This window comes from Aulonocara stuartgranti (genome assembly GCF_965226115.1).
Source record: "Aulonocara stuartgranti genome assembly, chromosome: 13".
Classification (NCBI taxonomy): domain Eukaryota; kingdom Metazoa; phylum Chordata; class Actinopteri; order Cichliformes; family Cichlidae; genus Aulonocara; species Aulonocara stuartgranti.
Window position 1 is genome coordinate 32,788,045 of NC_138949.1, and position 17,077 is coordinate 32,805,121.

The 17,077-nt window shown below is 45.1% G+C and overlaps 1 protein-coding gene across 4 annotated transcripts in view; it reads left to right on the forward strand.

The window, feature by feature from the left end:
- The window catches only part of arfgef3 (ARFGEF family member 3), a 48,694-nt gene that overhangs the window by 13,769 nt on the left and 17,848 nt on the right, over window positions 1-17,077 (forward strand). For all 4 annotated transcript variants that reach the window (XM_082558030.1, XM_082558031.1, XM_082558033.1 and 1 more), the window contains exons 6-22: window positions 423-539; window positions 2,306-2,351; window positions 3,274-3,358; window positions 3,763-3,867; window positions 3,978-4,102; window positions 4,428-4,675; window positions 4,886-4,998; window positions 5,223-5,355; window positions 5,699-6,291; window positions 6,404-6,756; window positions 9,134-9,300; window positions 9,643-9,808; window positions 10,761-10,868; window positions 11,496-11,711; window positions 14,355-14,465; window positions 16,032-16,182; window positions 16,319-16,633. In XM_082558030.1, the coding sequence (XP_082414156.1) occupies window positions 423-539; window positions 2,306-2,351; window positions 3,274-3,358; window positions 3,763-3,867; window positions 3,978-4,102; window positions 4,428-4,675; window positions 4,886-4,998; window positions 5,223-5,355; window positions 5,699-6,291; window positions 6,404-6,756; window positions 9,134-9,300; window positions 9,643-9,808; window positions 10,761-10,868; window positions 11,496-11,711; window positions 14,355-14,465; window positions 16,032-16,182; window positions 16,319-16,633 (3,152 nt within the window). The remainder of the gene's footprint in view (window positions 1-422; window positions 540-2,305; window positions 2,352-3,273; window positions 3,359-3,762; window positions 3,868-3,977; window positions 4,103-4,427; window positions 4,676-4,885; window positions 4,999-5,222; window positions 5,356-5,698; window positions 6,292-6,403; window positions 6,757-9,133; window positions 9,301-9,642; window positions 9,809-10,760; window positions 10,869-11,495; window positions 11,712-14,354; window positions 14,466-16,031; window positions 16,183-16,318; window positions 16,634-17,077) is intronic.

A 17,077-nucleotide genomic window follows, 5' to 3' on the forward strand; every position in this document is an offset into this window, starting at 1 on the left:
TTTAGTGTCAGGGTTACAATTGAGTTAGGGTTAGGCATTCATTTTTCATGGTTAGGGTGGGTGGCTAGGGAAAGCGTTATGTCAATTAGATGAATACCCGATGTGTGTGTGTGCTCAGCTACTAGCTAACGTCTGTCTTACCTTCCACAGATGCACAGTGTTTACTCTGTAACCTTCTAATCTGCCTGAAAGATGTCTGACACTGACAATACATCCCCTTGCCCCTGCTGCTCGCTTGTCTGGTTACCATAGTAACCAGTGACGCCATGGAAAGCTCCTATGAATCTGTCCAACAGTTCGGTGTCTGTCTGTGATGGTTTCTTGGCACAGTGCGTCATGGTTTTTCTGGTTTAGTGACATAAGAAAGACCACACACTGACAGATGTTCGTGTGTGTGTGTGTGTGTGTGTGTGTGTGTGTAGGTGTGCATCGAGACCTACATGTCCAGCTGTCACCAGCGCAGCATCAACACGGCGGTGAGAGCCACGCTGAGCCAGATATTGGGAGACCTGACGCTACAGCTCCGCCACAGACAGGAGGTCACACAATACTTTAATTATATACACACAGATATATTATACAGATGTATACAGTGGGGCAAAAAAGTATTTAGTCAGCCACCGATTGTGCAAGTTCCCCCACCTAAAATGATGACAGAGGTCAGTAATTTGCACCAGAGGTACACTTCATCTGTGAGAGACAGAATGTGAAAAAAAAATCCATGAATCCACATGGTAGGATTTGTAAAGAATTTATTGGTAAATCAGGGTGGAAAATAAGTATTTGGTCAATAACAAAAATACAACTCAATACTTTGTAACATAACCTTTTTTGGCAATAACAGAGGTCAAACGTTTACTATAGGTCTTTACCAGGTTTGCACACACAGTAGCTGGTATTTTGGCCCATTCCTCCATGCAGATCTTCTCGAGAGCAGTGATGTTTTGGGGCTGTCGCCGAGCAACACGGACTTTCAACTCCCGCCACAGATTTTCTATGGGGTTGAGGTCTGGAGACTGGTTAGGCCACTCCAGGACTTTCAAATGCTTCTTACGGAGCCACTCCTTTGTTGCCCGGGCGGTGTGTTTTGGATCATTGTCATGTTGGAAGACCCAGCCTCGTTTCATCTTCAAAGTTCTCACTGATGGTTTTGGCTCAAAATCTCACGGTACATGGCCCCATTCATTCTGTCCTTAACACGGATCAGTCGTCCTGTCCCCTTGGCAGAAAAACAGCCCCATAGCATGATGTTTCCACCCCCATGCTTCACAGTAGGTATGGTGTTCTTGGGATACAACTCAGTATTCTTCTTCCTCCAAACACGACGAGTTGAGTTTATACCAAAAAGTTCTACTTTGGTTTCATCTGACCACATGACATTCTCCCAATCCTCTGCTGTATCATCCATGTGCTCTCTGGCAAACTTCAGACGGGCCTGGACATGCACTGGCTTCAGCAGCGGAACACGTCTGGCACTGCGGGATTTGATTCCCTGCCGTTGTAGTGTGTTACTGATGGTGACCTTTGTTACTTTGGTCCCAGCTCTCTGCAGGTCATTCACCAGGTCCCCCCGTGTGGTTCTGGGATCTTTGCTCACCGTTCTCATGATCATTTTGACCCCACGGGATGAGATCTTGCGTGGAGCCCCAGATCGAGGGAGATTATCAGTGGTCTTGTATGTCTTCCATTTTCTGATGATTGCTCCCACAGTTGATTTTTTCACACCAAGCTGCTTGCCTATTGTAGATTCACTCTTCCCAGTCTGGTGCAGGTCTACAATACTTTTACTGGTGTCCTTCGAAAGCTCTTTGGTCTTGGCCATGGCGGAGTTTGGAGTCTGACTGTTTGAGGCTGTGGACAGGTGTCTTTTATACAGATGATGAGTTCAAACAGGTGCCATTCATACAGGTAACGAGTGGGGGACAGAAAAGCTTCTTACAGAAGACGTTACAGGTCTGTGAGAGCCAGAGATCTTCCTTGTTTGAGGTGACCAAATACTTATTTTCCACCCTGATTTACGAATAAATTCTTTACAAATCCTACCATGTGGATTCATGGATTTTTTTTCACATTCTGTCTCTCACAGTTGAAGTGTACCTCTGGTGCAAATTACTGACCTCTGTCATCATTTTAAGTGGGGGAACTTGCACAATCGGTGGCTGACTAAATACTTTTTTGCCCCACTGTATGTGCACACATTAACTAGTAGAAAATTACAGGTAGATAAAAGCATAACGTACAGTACCGCATTTGTTTTGACACTGAAGTGACAGTAAGCATGCCTCCTGTGTGTGTTCCTCTCCAGGGTGCAGATGGAGACGAGGTGACTGCACCGCCGCTGCAGAGACGAGGTACATCACTGCCAGGGGTTTCTCTCACCTCTGCAGCTTCCTTTGTCAGCTGTAGGGATTTACTTCTCACCTCCTAATATGTAATATTGCATATGAGCACAGCATTTCACTGCCTAATATCTTACTATGAATGCTGCAGACAGGACCATTGTAGGGTATGAGTGTCCAGCAGAGACTAAATAAAAGCCTTAAGATCACTCTGACCTAACAGGAAGCTCCCTGATTGCCAGTCCCGCTCATGTTCACGCTGAATTGGCCCCTGCAGTACACACAATAAAACGTTTTTGTTCTGGTCAAAGCAGATGGCTGCTCCTCCCTGAGCCTGGTTTTCTTGAAGGTCTCTTCATGTTAAAAGGGAGTTCTTCTTCCCCACTATCACCAAGTGCTTTCTGAATGCTGGACTGGGGACATTATTGCCCATTTTATGAGTGGCATGTGAAAGTTAAAGCATCACTGGTTGGTGGAGGCATAGAGACACTAGTTTGGCCCAGCAATGGTGAAAATGTCCAAGTTTAGTTTCTTGTGTGAGTTCAGCATTAAAGCTTGCGAGCCACTGGTGGCTGTGGGCTCTTTGTCATGTTTAGTGTGCAGCTCCAACTGTTTTGTAGCTGTTATAAAGCCACTGTAATCACCAATCTCCTGGTAGTAAGAAGCAACTTCGGAGAGAGACTGGCAGGGCTGCTTTTATGATACCATAAACAGTCAAATGCACTGTTTCGATAGATGCCTCTGCAGGCAGAGAGCCAAACAGGTTCCAGTGAGGGAACTGATTTATTCTGCTTCTTAGAGGGGAAACTGAGAGAGAGGAAATTGGGAAAGCAATGATTTTTTTATCACTTCATGTACATAGTGGCGAATGATAAAGCAGGAACCACAAATTAACCTTTTTATGGTGCGTGTGGGGGGGGGTGGCTTTTTGCAGATATTTCTCCCACCAGCCAAGCTCTGTGTGAAGATGTGGTCACGGTTCTGACCGTTTTCTGTGAAAAGCTGGAGTCAGTGGACAGGTAACGCTGCAGATTCTCATTGACTCACTAATATTCTGTTATATTTCTCTTGTCTCGATATGGAGGTGATAATTCAGTCAGACTGATCCAAACACAGAAACAAAAACACAGATATATGATTTTGGAGCAAAGGATGGGCCGACGTCACTGATAATCACTCTGCTTTCATTAGTGTTTCATCTCCTTTCAGTGTAAGTAATGAGAACAAACATGAAGGCGCCCAGGAAAAGGTTGAAAAACTGCACATAGTTTAGCTGCTGTTTAGCTCATTCGTGTGGTTTCGTTTTAAATGTCAGCTTTACCACATTAAACAGTGTTTGCATGTTTCCTCTGCACTTCCATGGTTTCTTCCTGGAAGCTTCCTAGTTTAATACAGTAACCATTTCTTTATTTTAATCTCCCAGTGATAACCAGCTCCTGCAGCTACTCTACCTGGAGTGCATCCTTTCTATGCTCAGCAGCTGCCCTCCCACAATGCACCTCTTCAGAGGTTTCACAGACCTCGTGTGGTAAGACTCACTGAGTAAAATTTCATCAACTGGTCCCTCACTGTTGTCCTAATTGGAGTTGATCGTAGTCCGATGTAATCAATAAAAATCGCTAATGTTCCTCTTCCCAGGAAGCAGCTGTGCCCATCCCTGGTGGCAATCATGGGCAATCCCGTCAATGACAAAACTATTGCTTCCCACCACGGCTACTCAGCGGCATCAGACCGAGACCGCCTCTCAGAGAGACTCAGTTTAGGTAACTGAATTTACTAAAGAATCCGCTGTAGGAGTTTGTCTGTTTTTTTGCAACAATTTGTAAGCGAATATCAGTGGAAATTAATCTCTATCAGGAATTCAAGCGCCAAGAAAGGGGGGAAAATCAATACCTAATTACTGATCGCTCATAAACGGAGCCTGATGCAGCTATGAAGATCACGACTGAAGCTAACAGTGTGAAAAGTGTTGGTTTCCACTCACTGCTGCAGGAGTTTAAGGAGACATGAGTTCTTATAGGAGGAAGCTTTCTATCAGCATGATTTCATGGGTTCAGCTTCATGCCCCTCTTTGTTTTGTTCTCCCAGGAATGGGCCAGGAGGTGGACTCCTCCTGCGGAGGACTGTCCGATCAGGGCAGAGGTTCTGGCTGCTCCTCTAGCGCCCCTGCCAGGATTGCACCGGTAGTGCGCACAGTTTGCTACATTGCAGCAGAGCTGGTGCGTCTGGTGAGCTGCGTCGAGTCAATGAAACCGGTGCTCCAGTCGCTCTACCACAGGATCCTCCTCTACCCTCCTCCTCAGCACCGCACCGAGGCCATCCGCATCATGAAGGAGGTGGGACAAAGACATTTCTCTACGTTTATAATATCATTTTTCACTGACAGGCAGCCTTTTGCTAATCTTTATTCAGCAAAGTTTTCACAAGTACCTCCGAGGATCATGCACTCGAAGGGGTCCAGTAACAGTTTGACATTTGGGATAACCTGCCTGCATATGTTTTTAGAACCATGTCAGCAAAAGCTTTAATGCTTTCGTCTGTGGCAGATTCTGGGCAGCCCCCAGCGGCTGTATGACCTCGCCGGTCCCTGCATGGCTGAGCCTGAGACCAGGAAGCGATCATTCTCAAAGAGGAAGTCCCACCTGGACCTGCTCAGACTGTTAGTAACTCTTAACTTTGTTCACTTGGTGTTTGCTCTGTTTCTGAAATTTAACAACCTGAAATCTGTCACCCAGGGATGTTTGTCCGTACTCTTTGTTTTGCTGCACATTGTTTCAATCGTCACTCGGTCCAAATTAAAGTAGAAATCAAAGTAATGTGTTCGCTCACGTCATTTGGCGATCAATCCTATACTGAGCTGTTTGTTTCTGCTTCCCGTGGCAGAGTGATGGATGGGATGACAGAGGCTTGTATGAAAGGAGGCATCGAGGCGTGTTACTCCTCCGTGTCTTGTGCCTGTGCCCTTCTCAGCGCACTGGATGAGCTGTCACAGGGCCGTGGCATCCAGCCTGAGCAGGTATGCAGACAACACACGGAACCACAGCATTAAAGGGCCATTCTGGGGTTTAACGTATTACTTATTTAAGTAGCACTTTTGTGCATGCAAAGGGTTTGGATTTAGTGTTCAGGCCAAAAGAAGGTCTCTATGTCACTGTGTAACCCAGTGATACTTAATGCATTCCTAGCAGTTAGTTTGACAGCCCTCAACCAATGAATGAGCAGCTCTCTCGGTGGCCGTCCATCATTAAAATGTTTGTGGGATTTTGTTAACAAGTGACAGCTCTTGGGTCTCTGAATCAGCATAATATGGGCTCTGGTGTTGATTACGTATAAAACGGTAACATAGCTGCGCTCTCCAGGCTCGGCTTCTCCTCAGACGACTGGACGATCTGAAAGATGGAACCGAGTCGACACGTGAGTCCATGGAGATCAACGAGGCTGACTTCAGGTGGCAGAGACACATCCTGTCCTCAGAGCAGCCTCCGTGGGACCCCAGCTCTTCTTCCTCCAATGTGGCCACCACCGGCACCACTGAGCGTAGCCCTGACATCAGCATCAGGATCACCACGGAAACGGGCCAAACCACCCTGGATTTAGAGGTGGGAGAGCTCGGCCTCGCTGTGGGCCACACCAGTCCGGAGGAGTGTGGAGAGGACGCTCGTCTCCCTTCGCCTTCTTTCTGTGGCGATCAGGAGGAAACCAAACACGAGCCGATCCCCGTGCCCAACCAGGGAGGCCAGAAGGAGGAAGGAGGGGTGCCCACAGGGGAGGTGGAGGGAAGAGGAGAGAAAGAAAGAGGTGGAGGCGGAGAGAGAGGAGGTGCAGTTCCTCCAGATGTGGTGCAAAGGAGTCACGCCCTCGTCTACCCCGACATCACGAACTTCCTGTCTGTGGAATCCAGGTCTCGGTCGCACCACGGAGGAGGGTCACGATACAGCGAGAGCAACTTCAGGTACTGCTGTTTCTCTAGTTGCTGAATTGAAATTATGATAAATAGTAATTAAGTAAAGAAAGAATATATAAATAATAAAAACAATCTCATGCTTCTTCCTGCTGCCCACCAGCATGGAGGAGCAGGACCTGTCACGGACAGAGTTTGACTCGTGCGATCAGTACTCCATGGCTGCCGAGAAAGACTCGGGGCGCTCTGACGTCTCCGACATCGGGTCCGACAACATGTCGCTGGCTGACGAGGACCAGCAGTTGTCCCGCGACTTCCCAGGTCAGCGCTCCCTGCGCACTGCCGCCCTGTCCCTCAAACTGCTCCGCAACCAAGAGGCTGACCAGCAAAGCGCCAGACTGTTCGTGCAGTCTCTGGCTGGACAGTTGCCCCGCCTGCTGGGGATGTCCACTGCCACGGAGGTGGACATGTCGCTGCAGAACTTCTCTTCCACCTTCTGCTCTGGACTGCAGGCTGGTGAGTGAGGGGAGAAGGGAGGGAGGTTAGATTTACTGCAGTGGAGTGATTCCTGTACTGCGATCTGCATGAGTTTGCTACTCAAACACACACATATTTGCTCAGGGAGGAGATGGTTCTCCCTGTTTAAGTAAATATATTACACTGCAGGCATGCGCTGGGAATATCAGAGTGCAAAGACAAGACAAATCTCTACTACTGCAAGAACTCAATGACAAGGAGACACGCTAAAAATCAGTTTAAAGAATAACATTTATTGTTTCTTTTTTTCTACAGTAGATGATCTAAATGCTGAGGTTCTCAACATTTTTGTGGTCATGGTTAAATTACATTTTCCAAAGGTCCCTTCCCAGTCCTAACACACCTTTAGTTGGTCTGATTAATAAGATTTCCTCACGCTCACGAACAGCTGCTGTGATTTCACAGCAGTCGTAATGCAGAACATGTCTGCACAGCTGACGGAGGGTGGGTGCTTTGGGGATAAAAACTCTTCAGAAGAAAAATTACGTGGAAATGCCACACTGCCTCGCACACTCCTGGAACATTTATGATATCATGTTTCAGTCTGTCAACCCATCAATCAGGCAAATGAGCCCCATCTCCTTATCCCATCGTCCAATCAGAAGACTGCTGAGATTAGTCTGACTAATGAACACCTTGGCTGCACATTCATTCAACCAATTAGCAGAGTTAGTGACGTCACAATGCACAGGTTCTCATGCTAATGCAGTTTTTTCTGCTCTGTGAGTGGCTCTGTTACTGCATTTTATATTTATTTACATTTCTTTTCATTTTATTTGACCTCAAAGGTGATTATTTTTTGTAACTGAGCGAGGTAATAAAAATCTTGCTTTGTTGGACGCTATTGAGAAGTTCATTCTTTGCTGAATCACCGTTAGTGCAAACAGTCATTTTCTAGCCGTTTGCATAAACAGCTAGCTTTTCCAGCTTTTTAGCTAACACTACTTAGCTTTTAGCTAATGCTAGCTCCTCTATAAGCCTGTTTCCTGTGTCTTGACTGACAGGTCTGTAGCTTCTCACTGTTGAAGGTTCTCCTGAGCTCCTCCATAAATACATGAGATTGAGAAAAGAGTCTTAAAGAGTTTTTTGGACACAAATGCTTTTTTAAATTAATGTACAATATATATGCATTTTCTAAATCACTCTAAATTTGATGATTTAGAAATCAAGACCATTACCTGTGGGGTCGGGGAACTGCCAGAGAACTTCCAGCCTGCCTTGTCTTATTTTTTTCTAATTTCTTTCAAGCCCATCTGTGTTTTTACCTCCTTATAATTAAAACAATAAAAGTTAAAGAAGATGTTTCTGTTCTTCACACCTTCAGAAGTTAACTCTGGTTGTTCCTTCTAATAGATAATAGTGACAGTCGGGGTACCTGAATGGATGCAACGCTCTTTTCTTTGAAGTTTCAGTAAAAATCAGCTGTAGCAGAAAATATTGCATCTCAAATAAACAGCATAACTGTGTAGTGGAAGAAAACATCAAGCTTCAGATGCGGTTTTCTGTATGTGTGCGCTGCTTTGAGGAAACCTGGTAAAATATTCAGGAGCTTAAATGAGTTCACTTTCGGTTTCTGGTGCAGATTGGGCTTCCTCTCTGTGGCGGTGTCCTGTGTGGGTCGTGGGTGTTGTTGTTCTTTCATAAACTCTCTGGTCTTGTTCCATGCTTGTTTTTAAAACCTCTAAATGGCTCGAATATGTGATTAAAATCCCCGTAACATTGTTGTGTAATGTTTCTTTTGCAACAGATTTGGCAGGCGGTACTTCAGATTAGTTTTTTGTACTTTTTTATAAGAGCATCAGTTTATTATCAGTACAAATTTCTGTTCTGACTGCGGTGCGGTAACAAAGACCCTCTTGTATGCACAGGTCGCTGACGTCAGGGTTTTGCTGGCATGGATTTTGCTTTTTCCTGTTATTTGTCATCGGTGTGTAGTTTAAATGCAGTACGTTTATTTTCTTACAGTTATTAAAGAAAACTTTTTGCCTTACAGTCATGACATCCATCGCTAAGAGCAGCAAGCCTGCTGGGAGTTTTTACATCAGCAGAGCAAAATTATGACTTAAATGAAATGTTACGCTCAGCTGACTTAATGAAATAGTTTGGACTTTAAATCCCCAGAGCAGGTTTTTGATTAAAACACTTCAGTCGCCTTCAGCCAACAGATTGTATCTCGCTGCCTGCTCTCACCTGCACACTCCCTTTCATTGGCTCTCTCACTGTCTCAGTTTTCTTTCTTTTTCACTTGTGCTGTAGGTGTTATTAATTCATATATAATCGGTCACATTTGACCTCTGAGAACACCGACACGTCCTCTACAGATGTAACTTGTAATCCTAAATCTGTGTCCCTGCAGGCGGCATTCACTCCCCAGGTTTCGAGACAGGCGACACTCTGAGCTGCCAGTCTCTGATGAACGCAGACGGCCTTTACCTGGTGTCTTACTACGCTCTGCTGCTCAATCTCAAACTCTGCTGCTGCGGCTACTACAAGCGGCGAACGCTCACGCCCGTCCTCAGCCTGGTGAGAGCGAGATTCGTTTCCTCTGATCAGTTTTCTCCGGTGTTTAAAGACAAAGATTCAAAGATAAGAAGTAAAACCAAACCAATGCAACTACATCCTGTAGTTTCAAAGAATCCTCTTTGTGCAGCATTGCTTATTTAAAGGTATAGATGTATCTTTGTGTTCCTCTAGCCACACAACCACCCAACTAAATACTGAATCAGCTCTACTTAGACATTTAAGCTACTTCAACTTTATCATCAAAAGTACAAGAAAATTTAAAAAAACTTCCCGCCCTGAATATAACAGCACTGAATTGGATGCAGTCACACTGAATGGGTGGACGTTTGTTCTGTTGTGCAGAAGGAGTTTGTGCGTCTGATCCAGAGCAGCGGCGTCCTCGTGGTTCTGTCTCAGGCCTGGATCGAGGAGCTTTACCACCAGGTGCTGGAGCGCAACCTGCTGGCTGAGTCTGGGTTCTCGGGTTCTTCAGAGGACCACACACTGCCGCTTATCACCATGCTGACAGGTACACACACACACCTGTACAGTTTCTACGTGCTCAGCTAGTCTCCACACACTGGCTCAAAAGGCCTCTCCATAACAAGGGAAAAATATTGATTAAGAGATAAATGAAGCAACAGTATTTATTATGAAAGGTGCAAAAGAGTGTGTGTGTGTCTTAGCCACTGAGAGAGCCCCTTATGCTACACTACACTGTCCAGGTGGCTTCAGATGACTGACAGAGAGCTCCCCCTACAGGCCTCACCAGCTGAGCGCACCGCCCTGCCCTCCTCTGTCCCCAACACTACGCAGCTCCCTCCAAACTACCTCCAGCTCATCCTCAGTCGTACTTGGTGCCCATCATCCAGATTATTATGATCAGTTTAGGTGTAGGACAAAATGACACAGACAGAAAAAACCCAACATAGTATTCACACAGTAGCCCACATAAACCTACCCTTAAATTCAGCTTGTAGTTCACGCCACACCATCAGTTTCATTTTACTTAACAAAAAGTCCCAGTTAAAAATATCTTTTGCTATCCTTGACTGTATCATCTCCAAATAAATTATTTGTTCCTGCAAACAGGGACCTGGCTAAATTCTGGTATTTATAGTAATGCCTATAATTGCTCACATCCTCTCCACGGGCAACTTTTTATCTGTTCAGTTACTGAGCTTTTCTATTAGCAGGGACCTAAAGGCTCTGTATGTTAATCCATAGACCTCCTAAATCTGTGTCTGAGTTTGGATAGTTTCCTCAGGGCTGCCTGCAGCACAAAAGGTAGAGCAGGTCATCTGCTAATTGAAAGGTTGGTGGTTCGAGCCCTTGCTGCTCCAGTCTGCACGGCAGTGTAGAAGATACAGTGAAGATACTGAACCCCAGTTTGCTCAGACAGACTTTGGGATTTATTATATGTAGAGGGTATAAATTCAAATACTTGACATGTTGTGACTTCTCTGTTCCTCGTCTCTTAGACATTGACGGCTTGGGCAGCAGTGCAATCGGAGGTCAGCTGATCAGGAGAGCGTCGAGCCACGCGCCGCTCGGCTGTGAAAAGCCGTGCAGTGACGCTGTGATGGCAGGTCAGTAGCACTTACTGAGAACGTAGTTAACATTTAATTCTCCTCAGTCAGCAGCTCTTCATTCACAGGGTTTTCATGTTTGGATTATATTTCTGGGGAGCTTTACTCGAGTTCGCTGAGCCCGTAATTGCTACTAAAGTGCTGCGCTGGTAATCAGTAGAAACCACAACATTAGCAGAAGTATCTCAGAGCAGAGCTGCATGGTCAAGACATGCAGGTTTTTTAAAGATTTTGTATTTACTGGTGCATTAATGATTGCAAAACATAACAGATGAACATTTGTAAGTTTCATGTCCTGCTGCAGAGTCGGTCTGCAGGAACGTTGATAGGAAACCTGCAGGTTTTAAATATAATCATGCTTCAGTGATGTTGTGTGTTTGGATTTGACCTGCTGTAACTGAAAGAGCAAGAAGCTGCATTGCAAACGAAAGATGAGACAAGCTGGGGAAAAAAGGGTAGCTGGGTAGAAAGAGGGCAGTGAGCACCTGTGCTGTTTCCTGCAGGATTAAGCCAGACTCTAACTGCTGCTGGCTGACTCACCCCTGACATTTATGCTCATCTTGTGTGTTTTGTGTGTGTCACCATTTAAAAAACCGACCCTTTTTTTTTTTGCTCTGTGTTTTTCAGGAGCTGTGTTCTCACGCTTCATCCTCACCGGTGTTTGGAAAAACCTGATCGATGTTCTGTCCACACCGCTGACCGGTCGCATGGCGGGCAGCTCCAAGGGCCTGGCCTTCATCCTGGGGGCAGAGGGGGTCAAAGAGCAGAGCCAGAGGGAGAGAGACACCATCTGCCTGAGTTTAGACGGCCTGCGTAAAGCTGCTGCGCTCAGCTGCGCCCTGGGTGTGTGAAGCATGTTTCATGTGCCTGTATTAATAAGACAAATGCATATCATCTTCTCTCATCCCTGTGGGGGAGGATTTGTGCTCCCTCCCTATAGCACAGGCAAAGGTCAGGATTATTCACTAGACATCTGTCCTACAGCTGGAGCAGATTCTAGGTATGTACAGTATGAACAGTAATTTCTATTAGCAGCTCAGCAGCCACTCAGCACTGTTTTTAATCAGCACGTCCTGTCGCAGCTCACTAAACTCGAGGACTGATTTATTTAGGGGCCTGAAGAAGTGCAGTGTGAAACATGTTGTAAACGCTTAATCCAAATATATCTGTACTGTGGATTCAAATATTACACTTATATCACAGCATGCACACACAGATGTTTTGACTTGGCCAGTGTGATTTCTTCTTCACGTGATTTGTGTCACAGTAGTAATATGTTATAAGATAGGAGATAACATGCTAAAGATACGAAACATTGTGCTAAAATATTTCTACTTCAGATTATTTTCTGCAGCAGTTACAACCTCTCTTTCTTTGTTTGGTATTTAGCTGTAAAACATTTTCCATCACTGGTTTAGCATTAAGACAGTTAGCATAGATAACTTATAAACGTCCTGAGGTTTCAAAGCTTGATGTAATTAAAACTAAATAACAGGGGCCCTAGAGTTGAGCCGTGTGGGACACCGCAGGAAAAAGCAAATGGACACAAAGACTCCGGCACAGACGGTGAAACCTTTGAGATACGGTTCAGTATGAATTTGGTGGAAGAAATACAGAAATAAGGTCTTGATGTAATAAGATAGAGCAATGAGCTGCAAGTTATTTGGCCACAACCTTCAGAAGTAGAAAGACTGAACTGAAATGTCTTTGTTTTCTTCTTCCAGTCAGCAGAATAAGCACGAGAGAGCACCGGGGAGGACTTGCTGTCAGATGGCTTTATTGTTCACTTTTAGCCACAGTAACTGTCAGGATGGCAAATGCCCTCACATGACTGCACAAAGGAAGTCAGAGTGAAAAAGGTTCAGACTGTAGAGGCTGTCAGAGGCAGACAAAACGCTGTTATTCTAATTCTAACATGGAGTTTACTGCCCTCGTGTGAGCTCAGACCCTCTCAGCTCCCGCCACAGCACAGGTCTACTTACACAGAATAATTGAGAACTGAGGGTTTACACAGCTTTTAATTGATATTAAACATGTTTTGGAAGCTTATGGGGTCACAGGGAAATGCAGTCACACTAATGAAAACCGCTTGACACGTGACTTTTTAAGCGATTAAGCACTTTAAACTTTCCCGTTAGAAGTCCTGGACATTCATTGAACCTGAATAGTCGTCTGAACCAAGTGCCAGCGGCCTTGTGGCTGGCCTGCCTTAAAGCTCTGTCCCATGTTTTTAGCTCGGGGATCCTTTCGTTTCCACCTCGACGTTTGGCTGTCACTGAAAAGGGACACCAGAATAACACCAGTGTGCTGAGTGCAGATTAGTGTTCAAACGTGAACACTGGGCGAAGCTGTCAACCATAAAAATATGAGACACAGGTGCTTCCTTAAAACGCTCCAGTTTTAGGCTCATTTTACATTTCATCTGGTCTCAGTTCATTTTACACACTGAATGCAGCAAAGACGATGACTCTCCTCTCTTGCTGGTCTAACTTTTCTCTTCGTGCTGGAAGTGCAGACTGGAGGCCACGTCATGCCCAGTTTTACTTCATACTTTGACATCGTTTCAACACAGCGTGCACGCCTTTTTGATTTAAGTCATGTCAGTTGTTTCTTCACGTTCTCTTGATAACTTGAGTCCATGAGGGCTTTAAATGATCTTTCTAATAAGCACGTTTAAACCATAGAGGGAGATGAATCTGCTGTTGATCATCTGTACTGTACCATGCTTCAAACGTATACATTTAAATGTAAAAACAGAAATTATCAGTAAAGCATTTACTGGGCATTTCATAGTGCCTAAAAATCCCCTCATGGTACTGTAGGCTTTTAATGTTTCTGCCATACTTTGAGCTTTGACTCGTACTCACACGGGGAAGGTTTTGCTGAGTTCTGATTTTCCTTGTCAGCTTGATTATGTATCACATTAATCAAATTTGACACCAGTGGCAGGTGCCCAATAGCAGCCAGCACCTGTTCGACACTGTGCAGCTCCTCTGGAGGTTAACTGCGAGTTTTACTTCCAAAATGTTAAATGCAAGTATTACAGAGGATGTCAGGGGAAATGCAGTTTACTTATCAACCGCTGTCAGATGTCTGTGAGTATCACTAGCATTAAAGGGCAGTGGCACATCCCCGGGGCCTGCATGGGAGCAAATCAGATTGAAATTAGTGCAGAAGGACTAATGAATATGAATGAACACATGGCGTACGACCTCCTCTGTGTTTGCAGTTGGCACGTTACAGTTTGTGTGTCTCCAGTTAAAATTTTAAACATGTACAGTGGAAATCCCAGAAATCTGTGAAAATGTCTCATTGGTAGATTCTGAATATGGATGATGGCTGAAATGTTGCATTTTTAATGTGCAGGGATGATGTTTTGTGGATGAATGAAACGGCACGTCTTTACTGTGTGTGTGTGTGTGTGTGTGTGTGTGTGTGTGTGTGTGTGTGTGTGTGTGTGTGTGTGTGTGTGTGTGCGTCTGTCAGGTGTGGCTGCCAACTGTGCTTCAGCTTTAGCCCAGATGGCTGCAGCCTCCTGTGTGCAGGAAGAGAAGGAGGAGAAGGAGGTGGGGGAGACGGGAGACGCTATCTCGCAAGGTATTTTCACAGAAACACAAACACACACTTGTTCGGACGTTTGCATGTAACAGACACACAAAAACCTTAAATTTGAATCAAGCTCATCGTCGTCACACACAATCAAGGGGTAAAACCTCAAATTAGTGCTAATTTGTGTTTTCCTAGTTATAAAACCCAGATAAAGGAAATCTTGACCGTTCACAATCATACATACAAAGAACCCACAGTAAACACATTTGTACACTTAATAAGGCCCCACTTATATCTCAACATGAGATATTGAGACTTGTATTAATATTTATTTATTACTTGTATTATTATTTCCTTAAGTACCTTTAACTGAGTATTTTCCATCTTCTGTTTTTGCTTTTGTCTCTTTTTAAAAAAAAGTTATTATTATAAACTTTTTACACTATAAGCAGAAACATTCTGGGCCACCTTGACCTGCAGGAGCTGCTCGGCATGGAAACCCATGCCGTGACGCTCCCAGCACAGAGGAGCTTGGAAGCTGTTGTGTGCCTCAGCACTTCTGCTCTGTAACTTGATGCGTCCTGACCTCCCGGCTGAGCAGCAGGTCAGGACCGTTGATTGTGGAATATCACGGAGGGAAGAACTGACTTGCTGCAGCGGCGGCGTCCAGTTACAGAACCAGGCTGGAGTTCAGTCAGATCTTCAGAACGACCTCTTCTTTCACAAACGTTTGCAAAGACCGACTGCGTGGCTAGGTGCTTAATGTTATGTACCTGTGCCGATGGGAGTAAAAAGCACCCCCCTTTTCCTTCACTAAACCTTGTGTCCTTGACCTTGATGAAATTGTCATGAGTTCAAGGAAAAGAGGGTGTTAGGAATATTGATAAGGGCTCGAGAAAAGAACTGTGTGCTGAGAATCTGAATGACCTGACACTAACCTGCTTAACATGCTGAACTGAAACTACAGTGTGTAAATGTGGACTACAAAACATCGTACGTACTGCACCTTGCTTTGCTAACAGTACGCAGCAGCTGGATTTGCTAAGGAGCTCACGGTGACTGAACGTCACAGTCTTGGGTATTTTTCCAGGTGGCCTTGTGGCATATACATTTGTAGGAGCTTCCCTTTCAAGAAGAAAATATTTAAAGAGTAACATAGACATGATTTACAAAGTCTGAAGCATGCACTTTACTGCAAAATGCTCAACATTTCTTTGCCAAAAACAAAGCTTATGTCTGTTGTGGTTGTGATCGGTGCTTCCAGGAGCGTTTATCTGTTTGGAATAACGGGCCAATTCCTTTTTTCGGCCACAGCCTAAACTTGGAATCATTTCTACTGGAGACAAAAGCAATGATAAAAACAAGATATGGGAACTAGTGACATCTAGTGACAGCTGCTACAAACTGCTGGCAGCATTTACTGGGATGCAACATTAATGTTTATATATTTCCACAACCTGAGAGTGGAGTTTTGTTAAAGCTCATCTCAAATCAGTTCAAGCACAATGTTCAGGGTGTCTGTGATATTTAAAATACACTTTACTGTGTGTGTGTGTGTGTGTGTGTGTGTGTGTGTGTGTGTGTGTGTGTGTGTGTGTGTGTGTGTCTCTCCAGTGAAACAGCGTGTTGAGCAGCGTCTGGAGCAGATCGGCCGTCCTCAGGGAGTTCGCCTCCACACAGCTCATGTGTTGTGCATGGACGCCATCCTGAACGTTGGCCTGGAGATGGGCAGCCACAACCATGACTGCTGGCCTCATGTGTTCAGGTACGTTTGTTTATCCTGTAAAATATACTTCATATATCATATATATCAAGCTCGGAAATGGTAGTATGTGAAGCTATAGTGGTTCATAAGGGATGAAACTTCAAAAATATGTTCTAGAACTTCAAATCACTTTCAGGGTGACCGAGTACATCAGCTCACTGGAGCACACCCACTTCAGTGACGGCTCTGCCCAGCCGTCCTCTCTGACCACAATCACCCAGCAGAGCCAGCAGATGGCTGGCATCGACCTCGGGCTGGAGTTGAGCTGCGAACCCAGCCCCGAGGCCTCGGACCTGAGCCTGAGCCAGCCGGTCATCCAGCCGCTTTCCATCCAGGAGCTGCTGAAGGAGAGCGGCAGAGGGGGCCGAGGCCTGGACCTGAAGAGCGGCAGCCTGATGACCGGCACCAGCGCCGCCAAGGCCGTGTGCACGCTGTCAACACAGGCCGACAGGTAGAGACTGAACAAATACCACAGCAACATGATAGACTGGATGGCAATCCAGACGCTTTCTACATGTGATGTTCCAGGTGTTGCACCAGTGCTGTTAGTTGTGTTTTGATTTTGTTTTATTAAAACCCAATAACTGCACGTGCTCCAAGTTTAAGAAACAGTAAATGAGAAATTCAGCGATTAGATTTCCTTTGACAGTCGGATCAGAGTGGCCCCTGTCCGTATCCTGGTGGTAGTCATTATTTCAGAGAGTCGCTGCACTGAGGTGCAACTTCAGAGACTTGGATACTGAGTTGCTTTATGTTTTTTATATCTTTTTCATTTTATAGGTATTTAATCTTGCTAAAGACTAACAGAAGAGGGGTTCAGTTTTATTTATACTTGCACTCTGACAGCGTTGAAAAGACTCAGTTCTCTCTTTTGTCCACTTTAACTCTGATGAGG